This window comes from Alexandromys fortis, unplaced genomic scaffold (assembly GCF_014885135.2).
Source record: "Alexandromys fortis isolate MF-2015 unplaced genomic scaffold, M_Fortis_MF-2015_v1.1 scaffold_115, whole genome shotgun sequence".
Taxonomy (NCBI): Eukaryota; Metazoa; Chordata; class Mammalia; order Rodentia; family Cricetidae; genus Alexandromys; species Alexandromys fortis.
Window position 1 is genome coordinate 5,610,994 of NW_026067989.1, and position 18,477 is coordinate 5,629,470.

The following is an 18,477-nucleotide window of genomic DNA, read 5'->3' on the forward strand; positions in this document are numbered from 1 at the left end:
TGGGAATATCCATGCGTATTTCCATCTAACGCAACAACAGACAGAATTACAGAACAATCCTGAGAATGCAGTATCACCGTAAAAGCACTGTGCAGCATACAGGAGATAAACTAGGCTTTAATCTGCAGTTGGGAGATGAACAGCCAGCGACGAGAAACATCTGCCATAAGCCAGATGCCTTTTTAAACGTCCCCCACATCCTCAAAACATCACCTGCCCATCCGTTAGATGGAACAGTGATACTTGGGTGAACCCAGACATGCGATTATGAATTCTCCGTTAGCCTGAGGGTATCACATGGAGGTAGATGGCACTACCATAAATGAAAGACAAAACCTAAGGGGGGCGGGCAGGGCAACATGGAGGGTGATGACAGATGCACGTAAAGTTACACCCATAGGATTCTAAACATCTAATACTGATACAAAATCTTAGTCTTCCCATTATAAGTCAAAGAGAAATAGGTCTGGTTTGGGGTTTCAAATACTACATACTTATAATCAATCTCACGAAGCTCTACATATTCTTCTTCCCCTAAGCTTTCCAGGACCAAATATGACTGGAAACCTCCCAGTCCCGGTCCTCATAGTACAAAGGACACTTAACCTGGCTAAAACTCTTAAGGTATTTTTATTTATTTATTAAAAGACCAGTGACCAAGTCTTTGGCTCCAAAATCCTGCAAAACTCAATCCATCTGCCCTCCGCTTCCTTGATGAGCGGAGCTGACAGCTTTGATGCATATGTGGATAATCATCTGACAACCATTTCTAACACCCATAAGCCTGAGTGTTTTAAAAATATATAAACTGATTACTACTCACGAGATACACTGTGGGTTATAGTAGAAGAAACTGAGGCCCAAAGACGCAAAGTTACCCTGATCCAGGTTCCAAAGCCATGATAATAACCTGACCTGCTGCTTCCACATGAGTAGGAAGTAGTAACTCTCGGCCAACTGCGTGTGAACGGCGGAAGATGAGTCTTCGTACACGGCCTGTCACTGACAGGGCAGCCACAGTCAAAAAGACCTTCCTTCAGTAATCAAGATTCCTCAAAATTTTTTAGTTGACTCAAGATCCGACCTAGTTTCCTCAAAACTTCGGGCCTCTTGACCAAAAGAAATGCCCGTAACTGGCTCAAGGAAACCCGATTTGAAACTCAGGGTGCATTAAATCACCTCCCATGGTGAGGCAGTCACCCTACCATTAAATTTCACACAGTGAATCTCGTGTGTTTTGTGATTCAGACAGGAATTAGTATTTGGCACTTACATTACATACAAAGAATGCTCCCTGTCCCCCTTAAAGGGGAAACAGATTATCCATAATTTACAGCTACAGTTCCAAGCCTTGTATTTCTTGAGAAATTTAGGACCTAGTAGTGATAAACGCCCATAGAGGTCTCCAAGGGTGGTCTCCTTTATCTTGGCAGAGCTCGGTACCAGGCACTGTATCAAAGTGACCCTAAGCATTTCCTGGAGATGGAAACATAACGGGGTTCCACTAAACCGTTACATAATAACGAATATTATAATGAGCAGTTAAATGAACGAAGTTGGAAAAAAACAAGTCAAAGCTCACTGGGTGTGTTTTTAGAACTAAGTGTCCAAATTGAATTTGTACAGAAATAAAAATTGTGTCTCAAAATGCGGTAGTTAAGTATGTACTACTAGTCCTTCCCGATAATTTAAATCTGCTCTTGGTAAAGATCTTTCACTTTCAAATGGAAAAAAAAAATGAGGTACACGCGTAATTTCGGCCGCTGTCATAAACAGCTGAATCATTCGCATAATCAACAGCCCCGAATTCTTCCACAAGCTCTCAGTTCAGGTTCTGCCCTTTGAAAGCTCGGAATGTAAAGCCTCCCCCTACTACTGTAAGAATTACACCAAATCACGGGATTCCCAAAAGATACTGACTTTAAACAGAGGCAACGTTATGGTCCATCAAACAGGAGGCCCGGGCTATGGATACAAATCACTCCAGCAAAGGAAAAACACACCACCCGAGGAAATGATTGCAAGGCCTGTGGGCCGAAGCCAGCAGGCAAGTGCCAGGATACAAGGGGCGCTGACCTCACGCTCCTGTGAGCCTCTCGCAGATGCCAGGCGCCAGGCTGAGTTCCAGGACTTTCCCGTCTGGCTACCCCAAGTGATATATGGCTCAGACTCGGGTAAATTAATCAATCCGGTCCCCTAGAAAGGTGGTGTTCCCGGAGGGGCAGTTCGGCGCTGACCCTGCCACCAATATTGGACCACACGAGAGGCGTCGGAGTACATAGAAGTCTCCAGGGGCTCTTATGGGGTTCTGGGTGCCTGGGGGTTGAGGGTTACGGGTTCTTCGGGCTGTATGTGGGGATGCCCAAGGCCTGAGGATTCCCGTGAGGAGATATGTGCAGACTAGGGCTCCCAAGGCATGGCCCAGGGGATGCAATGGCCCCTAGGGGCTGCAGGACCCGAGGCTGAGCATGAGCCACCTGGCTGTGTTCAGAAGGCCTCTGGGAACACAGAACCCTAAGCAGTAGTGCGGGGCACTCTGCGGTGGCAGCCGGCTGGGCGGGGGACCGGGCACCAAGACCCCTAAGGGCAAGAACTCTGGCGCTCACCCGAACAGTCCTCGGAGGAAGGAGTGGGAGGCCTTCACTCGTTTTTCGGCCTCCGCCATCAGCTGGACCGCTTCTCGCTCCTTCCCTGCGTTGTCCATGTCGCCCGCCGCTGCCAAAGCCTCCTCCGCCGACTAGCTCTGCTCCCGGGACGACTTAACCCTCCCTCTAGCAGGTGCCCGCACGCAGGCGCGGTGCGAGCGGCCTGTAGGGATCTGTAGTCCTAGACTCCACTATATGGCAGCTGTGTCAGAAGTCACAACTACAGTTCCCAGAAGGCCGTTGGGCAGGGCCGGGCTGTAGCCTGTCTTGCGGACCTTGAGTTCTCCGGACTCCTTCGGTGGAGGGAGAAGGGGCGTGGCCCTATGGGGGGGGGGGGTCTTCGGCCAAGGTGGACTTCAAGGGTTTTAGGAATGCTGAATTAGAAAATGAACGGTGGCTTCCAGGGGAGATAACCTAAAATTGCATCATCAGGAATTATTGACCATGACTGAGACGTGGCGATTGATAGACTGTTGAACATGACATTAAAAAAAAAAAAAAAGAAAAAAGAAAAAGAAAAAGAAAGAAAGAAAAGCCGCGGACGTTCAACCTACTGCAGGTACTGCAAAACGTAATCTAACGCAGCAGTTCAGCGCAGTTTCGTCAACCATGTGGTGCCTCTTCACCTCCCGACTCTCCCAGAAAAGGAGCAACAGCTGGCTAAAAGAGTTATTAATTTCTAAGAGCATGACGTTAAAAATGCACTATCTTCCCCAATATAAATTCAGAGTTGTTTTTAAGCGCCCCCAAATTGCAACTTTCTGTTGGTCCACTTGTTTAGAAACGAGTGGCATATCTTCTGCGTAGGCACAATCCACTCATTTTATATTGACCGAATTCTGTTAGATGGCTACAAGCCAGTGAACTCCTTTATCCTTTACATAATGCTGGCCACAGTGGGTGGATCCTGACAAAATTCCTGTCTGCCAGGAAGATTTTTAATCTACTGAACATCCATAGATAGTTGCAGTCCTGTGCCAATGTCTTCTAGGCTTGTCCCAGAGGGAGCTGTTTTTTAATACAATGTCTAGGCCATCGAGGCTTGGCAGTGCTAAGGCAGAGGTGGTGAGGCAAGTGCCAAATGGAAGTTTCTGAGGACTTAAAACTCTCCACGAATACACTGTGGGGACTGGCAAGCAAAACTTACCTAAAGAGATGAGTCCTGTCTTCAGAGAACAAAGCAAGACAGTTCAAACTCTTTGAAACAAGTGGCCAAAACTGATGTCACAACCTCGACAGGATGCTCTCAAGATAGAAGGGAATACCAGCTCTGGGGACAGAGTTTTACTTACGACTCCTGTAGGCATTCTTCTCATTTTGGAAAACTGATGTATGTTTGGAGCAGTTAATGGGAGTCAGGAAGGAGGAAGGAAATTGGAGGTGGCAGTAGATGTTGGGTTGAAGAGAGAAAAACGGTAGAGAGTGGATGGACATTGGCCTTTGAAGGGGAAGCAGTTGGGGGATTTGGCGGAGTGAGCCAGCTCACAAGCTCCATGTGTAGCATCAGTGTGTTGATCAGAGCAATTCCAAAGCTTGGCTCAGTGGAGCAGCTTTGCAGGACAGTCAAGAAACAGTGATCCCTCTGCCTCCAGTCTTTGTGTCCGGATCGCCACCCCATCCTATTCTAGGGCTCACCGTTCTAAATCCTGCCATATTACCTGAAAAGGAGCTTAGAATGGATTTCCCGAAAGCGCGCCTCAAGAACCAGATTTTTCACACATAGGCCTTTGGCGAATACTGATTCAAACTGTAGCACCTGTCTGTGGCTCTGGGTACATACTATTCAATGGACATTCAGGATGCATAGACGGTCAGGCTGAACCAATACAGAGGAGAACAGACTAGAAGATGAAAGACTCACCGTCCATATGAAATACTCCGTAGAGGCAGGACTGAAGCCCCTCGAAATCCCCTGCTCAAACAGAGCAGGGAGCAGAAAAGGACTTAGGTAAATAGAGGATGTGGCCATCTGCATCGCTAGAGTTCCAGGTAGAGTGGAGTCACCTTTTATAGCCAAGCCTCAGAAGTAACGAGTGGTTTGTCACTTTTCTACACTGAGACAAAGAGGTAAAGTTAGCTTGAGTGCAGGGCGGGGGATTGGGTGCTGTCTCTTGAGGGCAGGGGCTCAACCTTATTCACGTATTTGTTTGCTTGCTTTTAGTTTTTGAGACAGGGTCTCTCAGTGTAGTCCTGGCTGTCCTGGGACTTGGTATATAGGCCAGGCTGACCTTGATCACAGGATCAAAGAGATCCTCCTGCCTCTGCCTCCCGACTGCTAGGATTCAAGATATATACCATCATGCCAAGCCTGGAAGCTCAACTTTTTTCTTTCAGACAGTTTCAAACCACCACAGGTAGGCTAGAGAGGTAGGTTGTCGGTTGACAGCCTGGTCCATCCTGGTAATGCTGACCTTGTTGTGTGTCTGGAATCCCCAGATTGAGGAACAGCTTCAGCAGTTAAGAGCACTTGCTGCTCTTGCAGAGAACCTGGGTTCAATTCCCAATACATGCCAGCTGTAACTCCAGTTCTAGAGGGTCTGATGCCCTCTTCTGGCTTCTGCCTATATTGTGTACATGTGATGCAATCTAATACATAAAGGCAGAATATATAAACAGATAAAATAAAAATTAATCTTTTAAAAAAGATAATAACTTTATATGTTATATACTAAGATCTTCCTCTACCTTGCTTAAAATAGGACAAAGGAAGATTATGGTTCTGAACTGCAGACATACTGCTAAGTAAAAATGCTTTACTTTTCTTAAGTCCTTTGACTTGCTTTGGTACACAATTTAACATTACACTCTAAGTGTGTGTGTGTGTGTGTGTGTGTGTGTGTGTGTGTGATTTTGAAATGGGTGCTGCAGATCCAAACTCATCCCCACGCTTGTATCACAAGCTTCTGATTCACAGTGGCATCCCCCAGCCACTCTTTCACTTTTAACACATCCATTCCCTTCTAATCTTCATCCATAAAGCACATAGACGTCATCAAGGTGCAGGTTTGTAGTTTATGGTTTTTGTGCTTTTAAGGGCATCAGCTAAGAGAGAACATTTCCATGCAAAACACTCGGGAGATACGACTATAACTGTTAACTGCCGATAGTCGAGCACATTAGATTTACAGAACTCTTTCCCATGGAGGCCATAGTTGAGCTGTATGAAATTTGGCTCCTGTGGAAATATTCACATCTGTCCTGAAAATGAGGGAAATTGCTCTTTTCTGGAACATCCTGCCAGCAGTTGATTTAAGAGAAAGCTAGCGGCTCTTCCTGATGGGTTGGGAAGAGCCTAGTTTTCCCAGACTTGCTCTGCATTGGAGGAACTGGCTTTGGGGAGGCAGCCAATGCTTATTATTTCCAAGTGGGTAAACTCACGTACTCGTTAGCACTTGTGGTATCTTTGCAGCCACTGCGAGCACATCCGGAGGGGGAACGATGTGAATGCACTGACGTGTGAGTTCCTATGGTGGCCCTGGACTTCTGGGCCCAGCTGTCAGTAAGCGTCCCTTCCATAGCCTCTGTAGTGCCATAACTTTTCATTTTAGGGATTTTTATGTTGAAGGATTTTTTTGGATCTCCAACTTGCAGATGGCAAGTTGTTAACTTTCAACCTCCGTCACTACATGAGCCAATATTGCACAACAAATCTCTCCATATGTATATAGAACCATGCATAGACATATGTATCTATGTTCCTACTGGTTCTGTGTCTCCTAATTCTTATATTCTCTGCTATCCTTTCTCCAGGGCCTGCAGGAATTCCATCAATGAGGCTTGAATTTAGCCAACCGAGCATAAGGTAGAGGTCAAGGGTGAGTGATAATACAGTATTTGTTTCCCATTTGTTCTACAAAGTGGCCACTTGACCCTCCCTGACTCTTTCTGGGTTGTTCCATTCTCCTCGTTGTTCTTGCTTAGGAGTGCTGGCATGGGTACTGCTACCTGAAAAAGGCTTCCCTGTTTCCTGTGTCCCCTGGTTCCTTTGCATTTTCACCATTGTATAGACATTTTGTTTAGATCAACTTTCTTGAATTCTCTCTCTCTCCCTCTCGCTCTCTCTCTCTTTCTCTCTCCCTCTTCCTCTCCCTCTCCCTCTCCCTCCCTCTCTCTCCCTCCCTCCCTTCCTTCTTTTCTTCTCAAGACAGGGTTTGTCTGTATAGCCCTGGCTATCCTGGAACTCGCTCTGTAGATCAGGCTGACTTTGAACTCAGAGATCTCCCTGTCTCTGCCTCCTGAGCGTTGAGATTAAAGGTGTGTACCCCCACCTGGCTTTCTTGAATTTTCCTTATTGCTACCATGCCCCTGTTTACTGCAGAAATTCCGAATGAAATGTTTCCAACTCATTGCATAAGGCCAGTATGATCCTGAACCCCAAACCAGATGAGAACAGCATGGGAAAGGAGAACCACAGGGCAATCACATTCACGACTATAATAAATATAGAGCACGAACCAAGCATTAGCACACACACCATGCACACAGTCCAGATTGCTGACATAAATGGAAATACTGAAGTTTAAAATGTTTGGGAAAGCATGGGGGGAAAGTAGCATTATTAAAATGTTTAAGTAGCTTTCTGACCTTGACTTTCTAACAAAGACATCAAAAACGCAAACCAGGAGAGAGAAAATCAATACCATCACTCCATTAAGGTTAAGAATTTCTCTCCTCCAATATGCCAAAAATAAAATGAAAAGGTAAACCACAATCCAGAAAAGGATATTTGTAATATGTGTACCTAAATCAAAGTAAAGAAAAGAATTATCAAGGATAAAGAATTTTTCCAAATCAATGGCACAAACATCCAAATAGACAAAGGGGGAGAGGCCTTGAACTTTCAGATTTAGAGAATTTCAACTCCTGCTTGGTCTTCAGTTATTCTTGTTGGCAAGCTTGTCAGCTTCTCATAGAAAAGCAGGATGGCAGAACACAGAAGCAGGCCCCAGAAGTCCTTGCTTTTCATTTTCTTTCAGAGTAGACCTGTTGGGAATTACTGTGGACTCCACAACACATCTCTGTAAGCTGCACTCACCCTCTACATGATTACAGAGCCTTAGAATTTATTTTTTCTACTGTATTTTAAAAAAAGTTTTTTTTGTTTGTTTTTTGTTTTTTGAGACAAGGTCTTGGTGTGGAGCTAGGCTTTAACTCCCAATTTTGCCTCAGCCTTCTGAATACTGGGATTACAGACATGTGTCACCACACCTGGTAAGAGTTTTACTTAATCATTATTATTTTAATTGCACACATTTAATACATATAGTGTGTATTACACATAAATAACATGTAACCATCAACTCAGGTTGATTAATTGTCCATGTCCTCATCATTGTGTGAAACTGTGTGAAATTTCCCAGAGTTTTTTTTTCCAATATGTCAAGTAGGCTATTGTAACCCACTGTGCTATAGATTTACTGTTTGTAACTCCTGGTGTTTTGGTGTTTGCTATTCAACTTCCCACTTTCCCACTGTTACTATTATACATTCAACTTATTGTGTGTGTGTGTGTGTGTGTGTGTGTGTGTGTGTGTGTGGTAGAGGTGTCTACACTTCTGTATGGGTTGTGTTTGCCTGTGCGTGCACGTGTGCAAGCCAGAGTTCAGCTCATCTTCCTCTACCATTCTTCATCTTAGCCTTGTAAACAAAGTCTTTCATAGAACCTGGAGATTGCTGTTTTACTAACACTGACAGGGTGGAGTCCCTGGGATCTGCCGCTCTCCTCCACCCCACACACATTAGAATTACATGTGTGCGCCATCACCTCCAACTTTCCTTGGGTAATGGGGATCCAGCTCAGGTTCTGTTGCTTGTAACCATTCAGCCATCTTTCCAGCCCCAGGATTTTTAATTAAAAAAAAAAAAAACATGCATAGAGAAGACCACAAGGTATTTGCTCCTTTATGTTGGTTTATTTTAGCTAATGTGATGTCTTCTAGTAGTTTTGATGCAGGTGGTAGGATATGATTTTATTAATATTTCTTGTTATTATTATTAATTATGTGCAGGTGTGTGTATCCTCACTGCTGTGATGTTCTGTCCAAGCTCACAGGGTCAGGTAACCATGGATTTAACCCTCTGAAATTGTGAAACCAAGCTAATGCTTCAGTATCTTTATGTTGTTTATGTCTAGTTCCCACAGCAAAGTCTCATTAACCCATCAGTTCTTCCCCTGATGGGCACCTGTGCTGATTCTGCACACCTGAGCTGGATCCAGCAGAAAATGCTTACAGCTTGTGAACTTGGACTTGTCCCGATATACTGATTTCACTTTCTTTGGTTCCACCCAGAGATGGGATAGCAGGATCATGGGCTAGATTTACTTTTCTGAACCTTCCATGCCGTTCTCCACAATGGCTCGACATTCCAAGGGAATAACAAGTTTCCGTTTCTTCACCTGCACTCCATTAGTCATTTGTTTTGTTTACCTCTATTTTGGTTCCTGTTATCAAATTTTCTCTACTGCCCTTTCCGTCACTGCTTCCCAGCCCCATTGCGGCCTCAGTTCTACTGTGTTATACTGAGTTTAGCATTTGGGTGAGATCATGCAGTCTTTGTGTCCTCCTTATGCCAGAGTTATTTAACTTAATACAGTTTCTTCTGAAGATTTTATTTTTTATTTCATTTCATATATTTATTTCACTTTGTTTTTTGAGACAGGGATTCTCTGTGTGGTCCTAGCTGTCCTGGAACTTGCTCTGTAGACCAGACTGATCTCTAACTTAGAGAGTTGCCTTCCTCTACTGCCAGAGTACTGATTAAAAATGTGCACCACTACACCTGATTGAAATTTTTATTTTTTTATTTTTATTGCTTTTTTTAAATTTATGGGAGGTCAGAGGACAATTTTGGTGAATTAGTTCTTCCATCACGTGGGTCCTAGGACTCGAACTCAGATCTTCAGTTTGGCAGTAGGTGCCTTTATCTGCTGAGGTGGCTCGGCTGCTCTGCTCTCTGGGGTTTTGTTTATTTGTTTTGTTTTGATTTTTCAAGAAAGGGTTTCTCTGTGTACTAGCTCTGACTGTCACAGAACTCAGTTTTTAGTCGAGGCTGGCCTTGAACTCACAGAGATTTGCCTGCTTCTGCCTCCCCGAGTGATGGGATTAAAGGCAAGCACCACCACTACCTAGCCTGCTTTCTGAGTTTTGATGCAAGGTGTTCTTTGTGTTTTTTTTTGGGGGGGGGGCAATTAGAATTGATCCCAGAGCCTCACACAAGCTAGACAATGGTTGTATTACTGGACTATGCCCTCAGCCCTGCTTTCTTAATCTTAAATATTTCCATCACAGAGAAATGAAACTTGAGGTTGTTTAAAATGTTAATCTTGAATCAAAGGGCAACGTCAGAGACTAGCTGACTGATATTAGCCATTGAGAAGCCAGGATATGGATAGAGGAGACTCACAAGAAGGAATAGGGAGGGCTGGAGGGATGGCTCAGAGGTTAAGAGCATTGCCTGCTCTTCCAAAGGTCCTGAGTTCAATTCCCAGCAACCACATGGTGGCTCACAACCATCTGTAATGGTGTCTGGTGCCCTCTTCTGGCCTGCAGGCATACACACAGACAGAATATTGTATACATAACAAATAAATAAATATTTAAAAAAAAAAGAAAAAAAAAGAAGGAATAGGGAGGGACTTGGAGATTTTAGGTTCTCTTTAATCTGGGAAGTATGGAGAGAAGGTCAACCAGTCCCCATTCAGCCACATCTTTGATCTGTCAGGTTTTCACCCTGATATTGACTCCCGAGACTTTATTGATAATAGCATAGCTTAGATAAAGACATCATTTAGTTGAGTTGACAACCAAGAACAGCCATCACAGAGGTAAGTGGCACTTACTCTGATTTTGTCAGGATAAATTATATACACATATCAAAATATCATGTGAGAACCCAAACATATAATTACATCAATTAAAATTTTTAAAAATAAAAAGGAAAAGGAGGAAACCTATTGTTTCTTTAGATGGAGAAGCCTGCTTAGGAGTTGACAAATTATTTTTAACCTGGAAAACATCTGAATTTTAAAAACTACTTAAGTTTGGCTGAGGAGGACAGGCTGCCACCAGCTCCTCCTCCCTGATATTCTTAGCCAGCTCTTCCCTCTCAGGGAAGCACTGTGTAACTGTGAGAGTGCTCTTCCTTGGCCTTGTTACTTCTCAGATTTTTTTGTCTAGATGAGAAAATGTTCTTTGGGTCAATGCCAACTTGAGCCATCTGTAGCACCACCACCTTGTCCCCCTGACATTCTGTGTGCAGGCTGCAGAACTGCTTCTTAGGAGCTGAGTGCATTCTCGGCCAAGGTCAACCACAGTCGTCTGTGGTGTCTGTGGTAGCTCCAGAGGTGAGGGTCCAGGGATGCTTTGGGAACTGCTGCTGAGTGCATGGGCAGTGCTGCCCCACAATCAAGCCTGGGGTACTTGAGCAGGTGGCAGACTTTTGACTGTTTGTTTCAGTCATCTTGGAAGGGAGCCTGGCAACCGGTTGGGTCTTAAATAGATTTGCTTCCTGTCTGTGTTATATCCAGGTCAGTATCCTGCCCAGAGCAGGACTATTTAGGGGACAGAAATGTATTTTTTTTAATAAAAAAAAAAGTTCAGAAAAGAAACCAAATGATACTGGCCCTCTTGTTTGTAAGGAGTTATTTTATCTATTTGCCCTGTGGGAAAAGAAAATCAAGACATTGGAAATGTGTGTAGGCTCTTTAAAAGAGTGGCACAATTGGGACTGTTCTCCAGGTTCTGACACTGTATCAGTGAAAAACAGATGCCCCTTGGCATCCATGGGGATTGCTTTCAGTGGCTCCTGCAGAAACTAAAAATTTGTGGATGTCCCAGCCTTCCTACAAAACAGCATAGTGTTTGCACAAGACCTGCACATGCCCCTTTATACTTTTCATTGCCCTTCCTCTCTTAAAATACCTAATAAAACACAAATCTCGATAAAAATATTCTTTAGTCTCTATTTTTCAGGGACATGATTGGTCCAGACCGAGTTGCTCTTTAGGAGTTGTCTACTCATACTTGAGTGAATTCAGAGACACAGAACTCACGGGTGACAGATGGCCACTGCTCTGCTAGTGTTAAGTCCTGGGCGTTCCCGGAAACAGTAAGGAGCCCTGAAGCAGTTCCACCTTTACATTCCCCAGTGCAGGCTTCCTTTTCTTATTGAAACAGTGGACACAACTGACGTCAATATGAGCCCTGATGTCCCTTAAGCTACAAAGGCAAAGTATCTGTGCAATTTGTAATTTAAATTTCCTAAGCATCTACAGTACTTGAGATGTGAAATGTAACCTAGCAAAAGCTCTTACGTTAAAGGCTTTGTTGCCATCTGATAAGCTTTGAGGGCTGCAACCTCAGTGGATTATTCCATGGACGGACTAAGAATTAGATGGCATGGTTGGGAGGTAATGAAAAACCATGAGGTGAAGTTTAATTTGAGGAAGTATATTAGGGAGAGAGGATGCCCTAGAAGAGGCTTATTTTATTTTTGCCTGTGTTCTGGTAGCCACAAGGTATCTAGTCATAGTAATGAAAAGCCAGAACATCATCCTATGAGATACTTACTTTGCTGATTGTGTGCTAGAATTACAGTTAAGAAAAGTGAAGCTAAGAAGATGAAGCAACCGGCCAAGCAGCAATGGAAAGGATTGTTTTTTCCTCAGTTGCATGCCCTTCTCGGCAGCTCTCCTGCACCTTCCAGAGTCCCCTAACTGAGACCAGGACTCACAAGCCTTCATGTGCAGGTAGGGCTGTCTGGTCAGGATATGGTCTATGCTGTTGCCTAGACTGGAAAAAGCCCAGCATTCTTGGCCTTTGCTAACTGATCTCATCCTGGAGCAAGGGCACTCCACTTCAGGATTCACGGGAGAGGTGGAACACCATGAGCAAAGCCTTTGGACCAGGATGATGAGCGGTTTAGTGTAGGCCCAAGAAACCTCAGCCAAGGCCAGGCAGAAGCCTGAATAGTTTATTTGTGTGGGGGGCCTACAATGTAAGGGCAGGCAGCAGTGACAAGGAGGGAAGAATGGGAGAAGGGGGCTGGAGAGATGGCTCAGAGGTTAAGAGCATTGCCTGCTCTTCCAAAGGTTCTGAGTTCAATTCCCAGCAACCACATGATGGCTCACAACCATCTGTAATGAGGTCTGGTGCCCTCTTCTGGCCTGCAGTCATACACACAGACAGAATATTGTATACATAATAAATAAATAAATAAATATATATATATATATATATATATATAAAAAGAATGGGAGAAGGGGTAAGTAAAAGCTGCAGGAAACACCCTTGCCTGCAGACTGCTCAGCCCAGGTGGCAGAGCCTATCAGCTGTGGCGATAAAACACATTATTTTTCTATCTCTTTCTTGCTCGTTTTCTTGTGGGAACTGGACTGACAAATCTCAAGCCTAGATGCTTGAGGAATATGAGGAAGTAGCACAAGCAATGCAAGTTCTCTGGAGCAAAATATAGGCTTCTATAATGAGCTTCTACATACAGGTCGCCCCGGGCAAGGCTAATTTCTGAGTAAGGCTCTTGGCTGATTTCAGTGGGGAGCTTGGGGTTACCTCACAAAGCTCTGCTGGGTCACAAGAGGATGACAAGTGGTAACACATGGACCTGCCAGCACAGTGGGAAACAGATGGGGGAACTCTGCTGCAGTGAGAGGCAGGTGAGAGAACGTGACGGAGGGAGCGTGGGAGATGCTGGTGGCTTGGTAAGATGCTTGGAGTGTCTCACTCCAGGTCCCATGCGGTTGAATCCCACGTCTCAGTCCAAATAAGACTTTCTCCATAAACGCTCACCCACTCCCACACACACAGTACCCTTAGGCCACTAGAGCAGCTTTTATTGCAGAGCCCCGAACAGGTCTGTTCTTGGGATTTCTTTCGCACTGCATGTGAGGGCAGGCAAGGATAGGGACTCTCCTGACTTGACAGCGTGCAGAGATATAACCCCTTCCCTCGACTGCTAAAGAACAGAATGGCCATGACAAGTGGGAGGAGCACGGCTGGGGAGTCGGGTGTGTGGTCCTGGCGAAGCTTTCCATGGGTAGGGTTCTTAGCACCATGGAAGAGTGGACTTGGGGTCATAATCTTTGCTTAAGTGCAGGTGAAGCTGTCTCCCAGGAAAGCCTGTCCGGTGAGACGGCCGCAGAAGAGCGCGGGGACGGTTGCTGCACTCCTACCCTGGCATCAGTATAGACACGTAGCTGCGAAAGCTACAGAGATGGAGGCCAGAGGCCTGAGGATGCCCTTGCTGCTCTTGCTGGTGGCCGTAGTTGTTATGGCCAAGGTGAATCACGTCCAAAGGTGGGGAGGCTTCAAGGAGAAGGCCTCAAGCAAGAAAAACATGAACTCCACGCTCCATTTCTTCATCCAGTCCTACAACAATGCGAGCAACGACACCTACTTGTTTCGAGTTCAGAAGCTAATCCAAAGTCAGATGCAGGTTTGTGCCTTGGTTTCCCAGACAGCAACACAACCCCCAGCTTGCCTTTTCAGACATATGGGGATTCTGACTGGGCTCTTTGGATAATCGTACTGATAACTCTCTGGGGGCGTGTCATATGTGATGGGAACACGACGCTTCTGGGCTAAGTAGTTCCCTCTGTCACCACAGTCACATGACCTAGGTAGGCCCAAGGTTCAGAGCCAACCTAACTCACTTCGTCTTGGCCAGAAACTGAGCTGTAGAGGTTCTCCATTGTTCTACGGAGGGGATTGCATTTCATCCCAGACTGCAGGGATGGGGCTGGTTTTGCTTTCTTTTAACAGCTCTGTCTGGACAAGCCCTAAACACTCTCTGTAACTTTCTTCTGACAGCATTTCTTCTCAGTGTCCAGCACTGTCAAATCGGGCTGGATTCTCTGCTTGAGACATTTGTAATCACAAGTCTTTGGGGACAGCTGAGGGGAAGTAGCAGGGAACGAGCAAGGAGCTTCAGTCAGATAGTTCCACCACTTTTGAGGCAGAGTCTCTGTAGTTAGCCCTGGCTGGCCTGTATCTCTCTGCCCTCAGCCTCCTGCCTTAGGCTCCTGAATGTGAGTACTAGGATTACTGCGTGTCACCGTCGTTACTTCTCTTTTGTTGTTGTGCACACAGTTTTACATATGTGGTCCTTGTGAATTGTATCAGGTGAAAGATGATAGAAGAAAAAATTGTTAGAAAACTTATTGGTCCACCGTTCCCTTAAGGTCAGATAGCAAAATATGTAAATCCAGTTAGAAATGATACTGCATCCTAGTTAGATTTGGGGGGAAATGATTCCCTAGGAGGAAAAATTAGTAGTCAGAGAGAATGCAAGGCAGATGGAACAGGAGTCAATAGAAAGAGGGGAAGGCATGGGAGTGGGGCGGGCCATATTAGTGTTAAACCCTGTTCCTAAATCCTGGCCTCTCACAACAGTCCAGGGTCTAATATGCACTGGCTATTATGCACTATGACCACCAGGTGGCGCTGTCCTCACTTGTCTTTTTCAATTGAATCCGTTTCCTTTAGTCTTTAGCTGAGACACTAAGATTTAATGTGTGAAACCAACCTTTTACTATTAGCAATTAACTGGTCAAGAATGTCTTTTAAAAATGTTATGAGCAAACTCGATGTTACTTAAAGCGATAAGTGGACAGCGTGGGCTTGTGGATTGGAAGGGGAGGATCATGGACACAGGTTTCTGGACATCTTAATATCCAGATGTGACTTTGAAAGTCTCGGTACCGCAAAGAGAGGATAGTAGACAAGCACGGTGGGCTGCTGGGCCTGCTTTCGACTTTCAGTCGCTCCCAGCTGTGGGATCTTGGTTAGGTGTTACCTAGAGTCCTTCGGGATTGCCTCTTCACCTGCAAACTGGGTCAGAACAAGTTTAGCTCAATGCTGCCACCTAGCAGCACTTGTCGCAATAGCTGCTGTCGTGACTTCCTATTCTAAGTGAACGGCAGAGACTACCTGGGAGTAAGAAGTTTAATGTGCACAAATGTTTTCGTTTTCTTTTTCCTACATACAACTTGCTGACAGCCGGTCGGTGCGGCAAGGGCTGTCTCGGTTCTACACCATCCCCGTGCATAAGTAGAATGGCCCCCTTGGTGACAGCAGAGGAGCAGCTGCCCTCTAGGGAATTTGGGCTAGTCCTGAGATTGTATTCTCCGTGCAGCCATGGGCAATTGCCCTGCGCCTGGCCTTAGATTTTATATGGGAATCTTTCAACCAGGACCAAGGTGAATTTTCTGTCTGCACCTCCACTGGAGAAACTCACACTGTCTCATTAGGCTGAACCACTGGCATTTGGGCAAGAAGCAGGAGGGCTCACTCTCTACTACACACACAGCTGTCTAGTCATACTTGGAGCCAGACCTGTGACTATAAAGAAGCTGAGTTTTGGTGGATGAGTTCCGGGACAAGGGGTCACGCTTAGCCCCTCCCTCTTGGAGAGGATCAGACACAGGATGCTCAAGAGTGGAAATGAGCAATGCAATTGCTTCTCCACAGCTGAGCACAGGAGTGGAGTATTTAGTCACAGTCAAGATTGGCAGGACCAAATGCAAGAAAAGCGAGGCAAGCAATGTTTCCTGTCCTCTGCAAAGCAGCAAGCTGAAAAAGGTGTGTTGTGGGGATCCTCTGAGAAAGCCTCAAGGCCAAGGATGGGGAGTGAACATCCTCAAAGTGTGAGAGTCAGAGTCAGCAAATTCCCAGCCTTAAGGCTACCTGACACTTCTTGGTGCATCTCAAGAAGGAAGAAGGCTTGTTGGCTTGGGTAGTCTGGCCACCCAAGTAGACACTGCCCTGGATCTAGGCTTCTGCTTCTCCCCATGGAGCCCCAGGGCACAAGTGATGTTTGTTTCTCCTCAGGGCCTTTGATATTATCTTGCTCCCATTCTCTGGGTCACTGAAGACTGTTCCCATCTCTTCTGTGTCTTCTCAGTTCTCTTGTCCCTCTCTATGTTGCCTGGCCCCTCATCAGACAGGTGGAAGATATGAGTGTCTCTTTCTGTCCCAGGGTGTAGGTGCAGGGGTGGGAGATGAGGGAAGGTTGGTACCCCTTCCTGGAATCCTAGGTTCTGCTTAGACTGAGGGCTCCAGAGGCCCCTGCCAGGGTCTCAGGGGAGCAGTTCCTTTCTGGGTTCCCCAGGGCCCGAGGAGATGCAGCCTTCTCTTTCATCTTTGAAAACCATTTTCCTCAAAACTTCTTCTTTCTTCTCCCACAGAGCCTGATTTGCACGTCACTGATATACACCGTGCCCTGGGTGAACTACTACCAGCTCTGGAACAATTCCTGCCAGGATAGCAAAGTGCCCATATAAAGAGCCCTGATGACACCGAGATGCCTGTGTTGTGTACTGGTTTTTATATAACTCGAAGAGGACTCATGTACCTCTCTGTGGTGTGTACACACACACACACACAGAGACACACACACACACACTCACTCTCTTTCACAACACTGACACTCAAGAGCATGCATAGTAGCAGCACCTTTACTGACACATATATTTCCCATTCACACGCAATATCCGTCTCTGAGTTTTTATTATTTATGCTGCATCTGCCATGTCTGAAGTCACAGGCAGCAACTGCCCAGCAAGAGTCCTGAGGACTGAACTCAGGTCCTCTGCAAGAGTCTGTGTGCTTTTTTTTTAATTTTTATTTATTTATTATGTATACAATATTCTGTCTGTGTGTATGCCCGCATGCCAGAAGAGGGCACCAGTCCTCATTACAGATGGTTGTGAGCCACCATGTGATTGCTGGGAATTGAACTCAGGACCTTTGGAAGAGCAAGCAATGCTCTTAACCACTGAGCCATCTCTCCAGCCCGAGTCTGTGTGCTTTTAACTTTTGAAACATCTCTTCTGCTCACTGCTTTGAATTTTTTTTTTTTAAATCAATTTTCTTTTTCCCACTCCACCTCCCTTGCTTTTTAAATCTACAAACAAAAATGATCAGGTAAGCAAGAAGCAGGAAGGATAGGTGAATGCAAGTTCTGATTCATTAGGACTCTCGGATGGAATGGTTCTGTATATCCCCACTATAGTACTTACAGTAATCTATATGAGTAACAAAATCATACATGCACACACGCGCACACACACACACACACACACACACTACTGATCCCCACTGGGTGTTCTGTTTTCCTTAATCATGGAAATTTTGCCATCAGAGAAAACCAGGGGAAAGACACAGGGCACTCCTCTTTGCAACCTTTATAACTTCTTGTAAAAATATGATTTTTTCCAAAATACATTTCAGCCAAACATTGAAAAATCTAAGAGACTAATGGGCGCAAATGTTGCATCTCTGTTTTTCTCTCAAAGGGCAATCACTGTCTGGGGAATGAAATAGTGCAAATGTGCCAATAGTGTGTGTGTGATTCCCAGTGAATTACCGCCGTGGCTTTCGCTGAGTTCCTGCTCTAGGCTACATGTGTTTTGATGCCTGCCTGCATCACAAGCTTCGCTTTCAGATTCTGTAACAACTCCAAGAAGATGTCCTGTTTTCCTTGGCTGAAGAAGAGAAGTTGTAAATTAGTGTGCTCCCAGGTATTTGGAAGGAGGAATCCCATCTGGTCCCCCCCCCAAATTTTCTAGAGTTTTGATGGGGTGAGAGGAAGCCTAAAACGTCATATCTAACCTTGACTTGGGGAGCCTTGACAAGACTTTGTTCATACAAAATCACACTTCACATTTGTAGGTCTGCTGCTTGTGTTCTGCAGACTTACCCTTTGGAGTATGCCAGCCCATTTCCCCATGTGCACGCTGTAGCTTGCTCTGACGTAGAGCTCAGAGGCGCCATGAAAATCACAGTGCTTGGAGCCACCCTTGGCAAATCTTAACTGG

General features: G+C 45.3%; 2 protein-coding genes across 5 annotated transcripts in view; one reads left to right on the plus strand and one right to left on the minus strand.

Moving 5' to 3' along the window:
• The window catches only part of Napb (NSF attachment protein beta), a 45,589-nt gene extending 42,794 nt beyond the window's left edge, over window positions 1-2,795 (minus strand). For 2 of the 3 annotated variants that reach the window (XM_050159539.1, XM_050159538.1), the window contains exon 1: window positions 1,921-2,024. Coding sequence is in view for 1 of the 3 variants with exons in the window: in XM_050159537.1 (XP_050015494.1) it covers window positions 2,607-2,704 (98 nt within the window). In the remaining 2 variants the exon portion in view is untranslated. Of the gene's footprint in view, window positions 1-1,920; window positions 2,025-2,606 lie in introns of those variants that run through there. The other variant, XM_050159537.1, reaches the window with a different exon arrangement.
• Window positions 2,023-16,961, plus strand: LOC126512019 (cystatin-like 1). 2 transcript variants are annotated; one of them, XM_050159541.1, is made up of 7 exons: window positions 2,920-4,712; window positions 6,396-6,460; window positions 7,772-8,703; window positions 12,234-12,393; window positions 13,753-14,096; window positions 16,130-16,240; window positions 16,846-16,961. In XM_050159541.1, the coding sequence occupies exons 4-7, from the start codon at window positions 12,288-12,290 to the stop codon at window positions 16,939-16,941; spliced, it is 657 nt and encodes a 218-aa protein (XP_050015498.1). In that variant the 5' UTR covers window positions 2,920-4,712; window positions 6,396-6,460; window positions 7,772-8,703; window positions 12,234-12,287; the 3' UTR covers window positions 16,942-16,961. The 2 variants fall into 2 exon arrangements, with proteins under 2 accessions (XP_050015497.1, XP_050015498.1); XM_050159540.1 differs by lacking the exon at window positions 2,920-4,712 and adding an exon at window positions 2,023-2,174 and having other exon boundaries at window positions 7,772-12,393.
• Window positions 16,962-18,477: the final 1,516 nt, after the last annotated feature.

Coding starts and splice junctions, on each gene's coding strand:
- LOC126512019 (XM_050159540.1), top strand. CDS start 12,288: ATGGAAAGGATTGTTTTTTCCTCAGTTGCATGCCCTTCTCGGCAGCTC. Junction 12,394..13,752: donor TCACAAGCCTTCATGTGCAG/GTAGGGCTGTCT, acceptor TCTTTGCTTAAG/TGCAGGTGAAGCTGTCTCCC. Junction 14,097..16,129: donor TAATCCAAAGTCAGATGCAG/GTTTGTGCCTTG, acceptor GCTTCTCCACAG/CTGAGCACAGGAGTGGAGTA.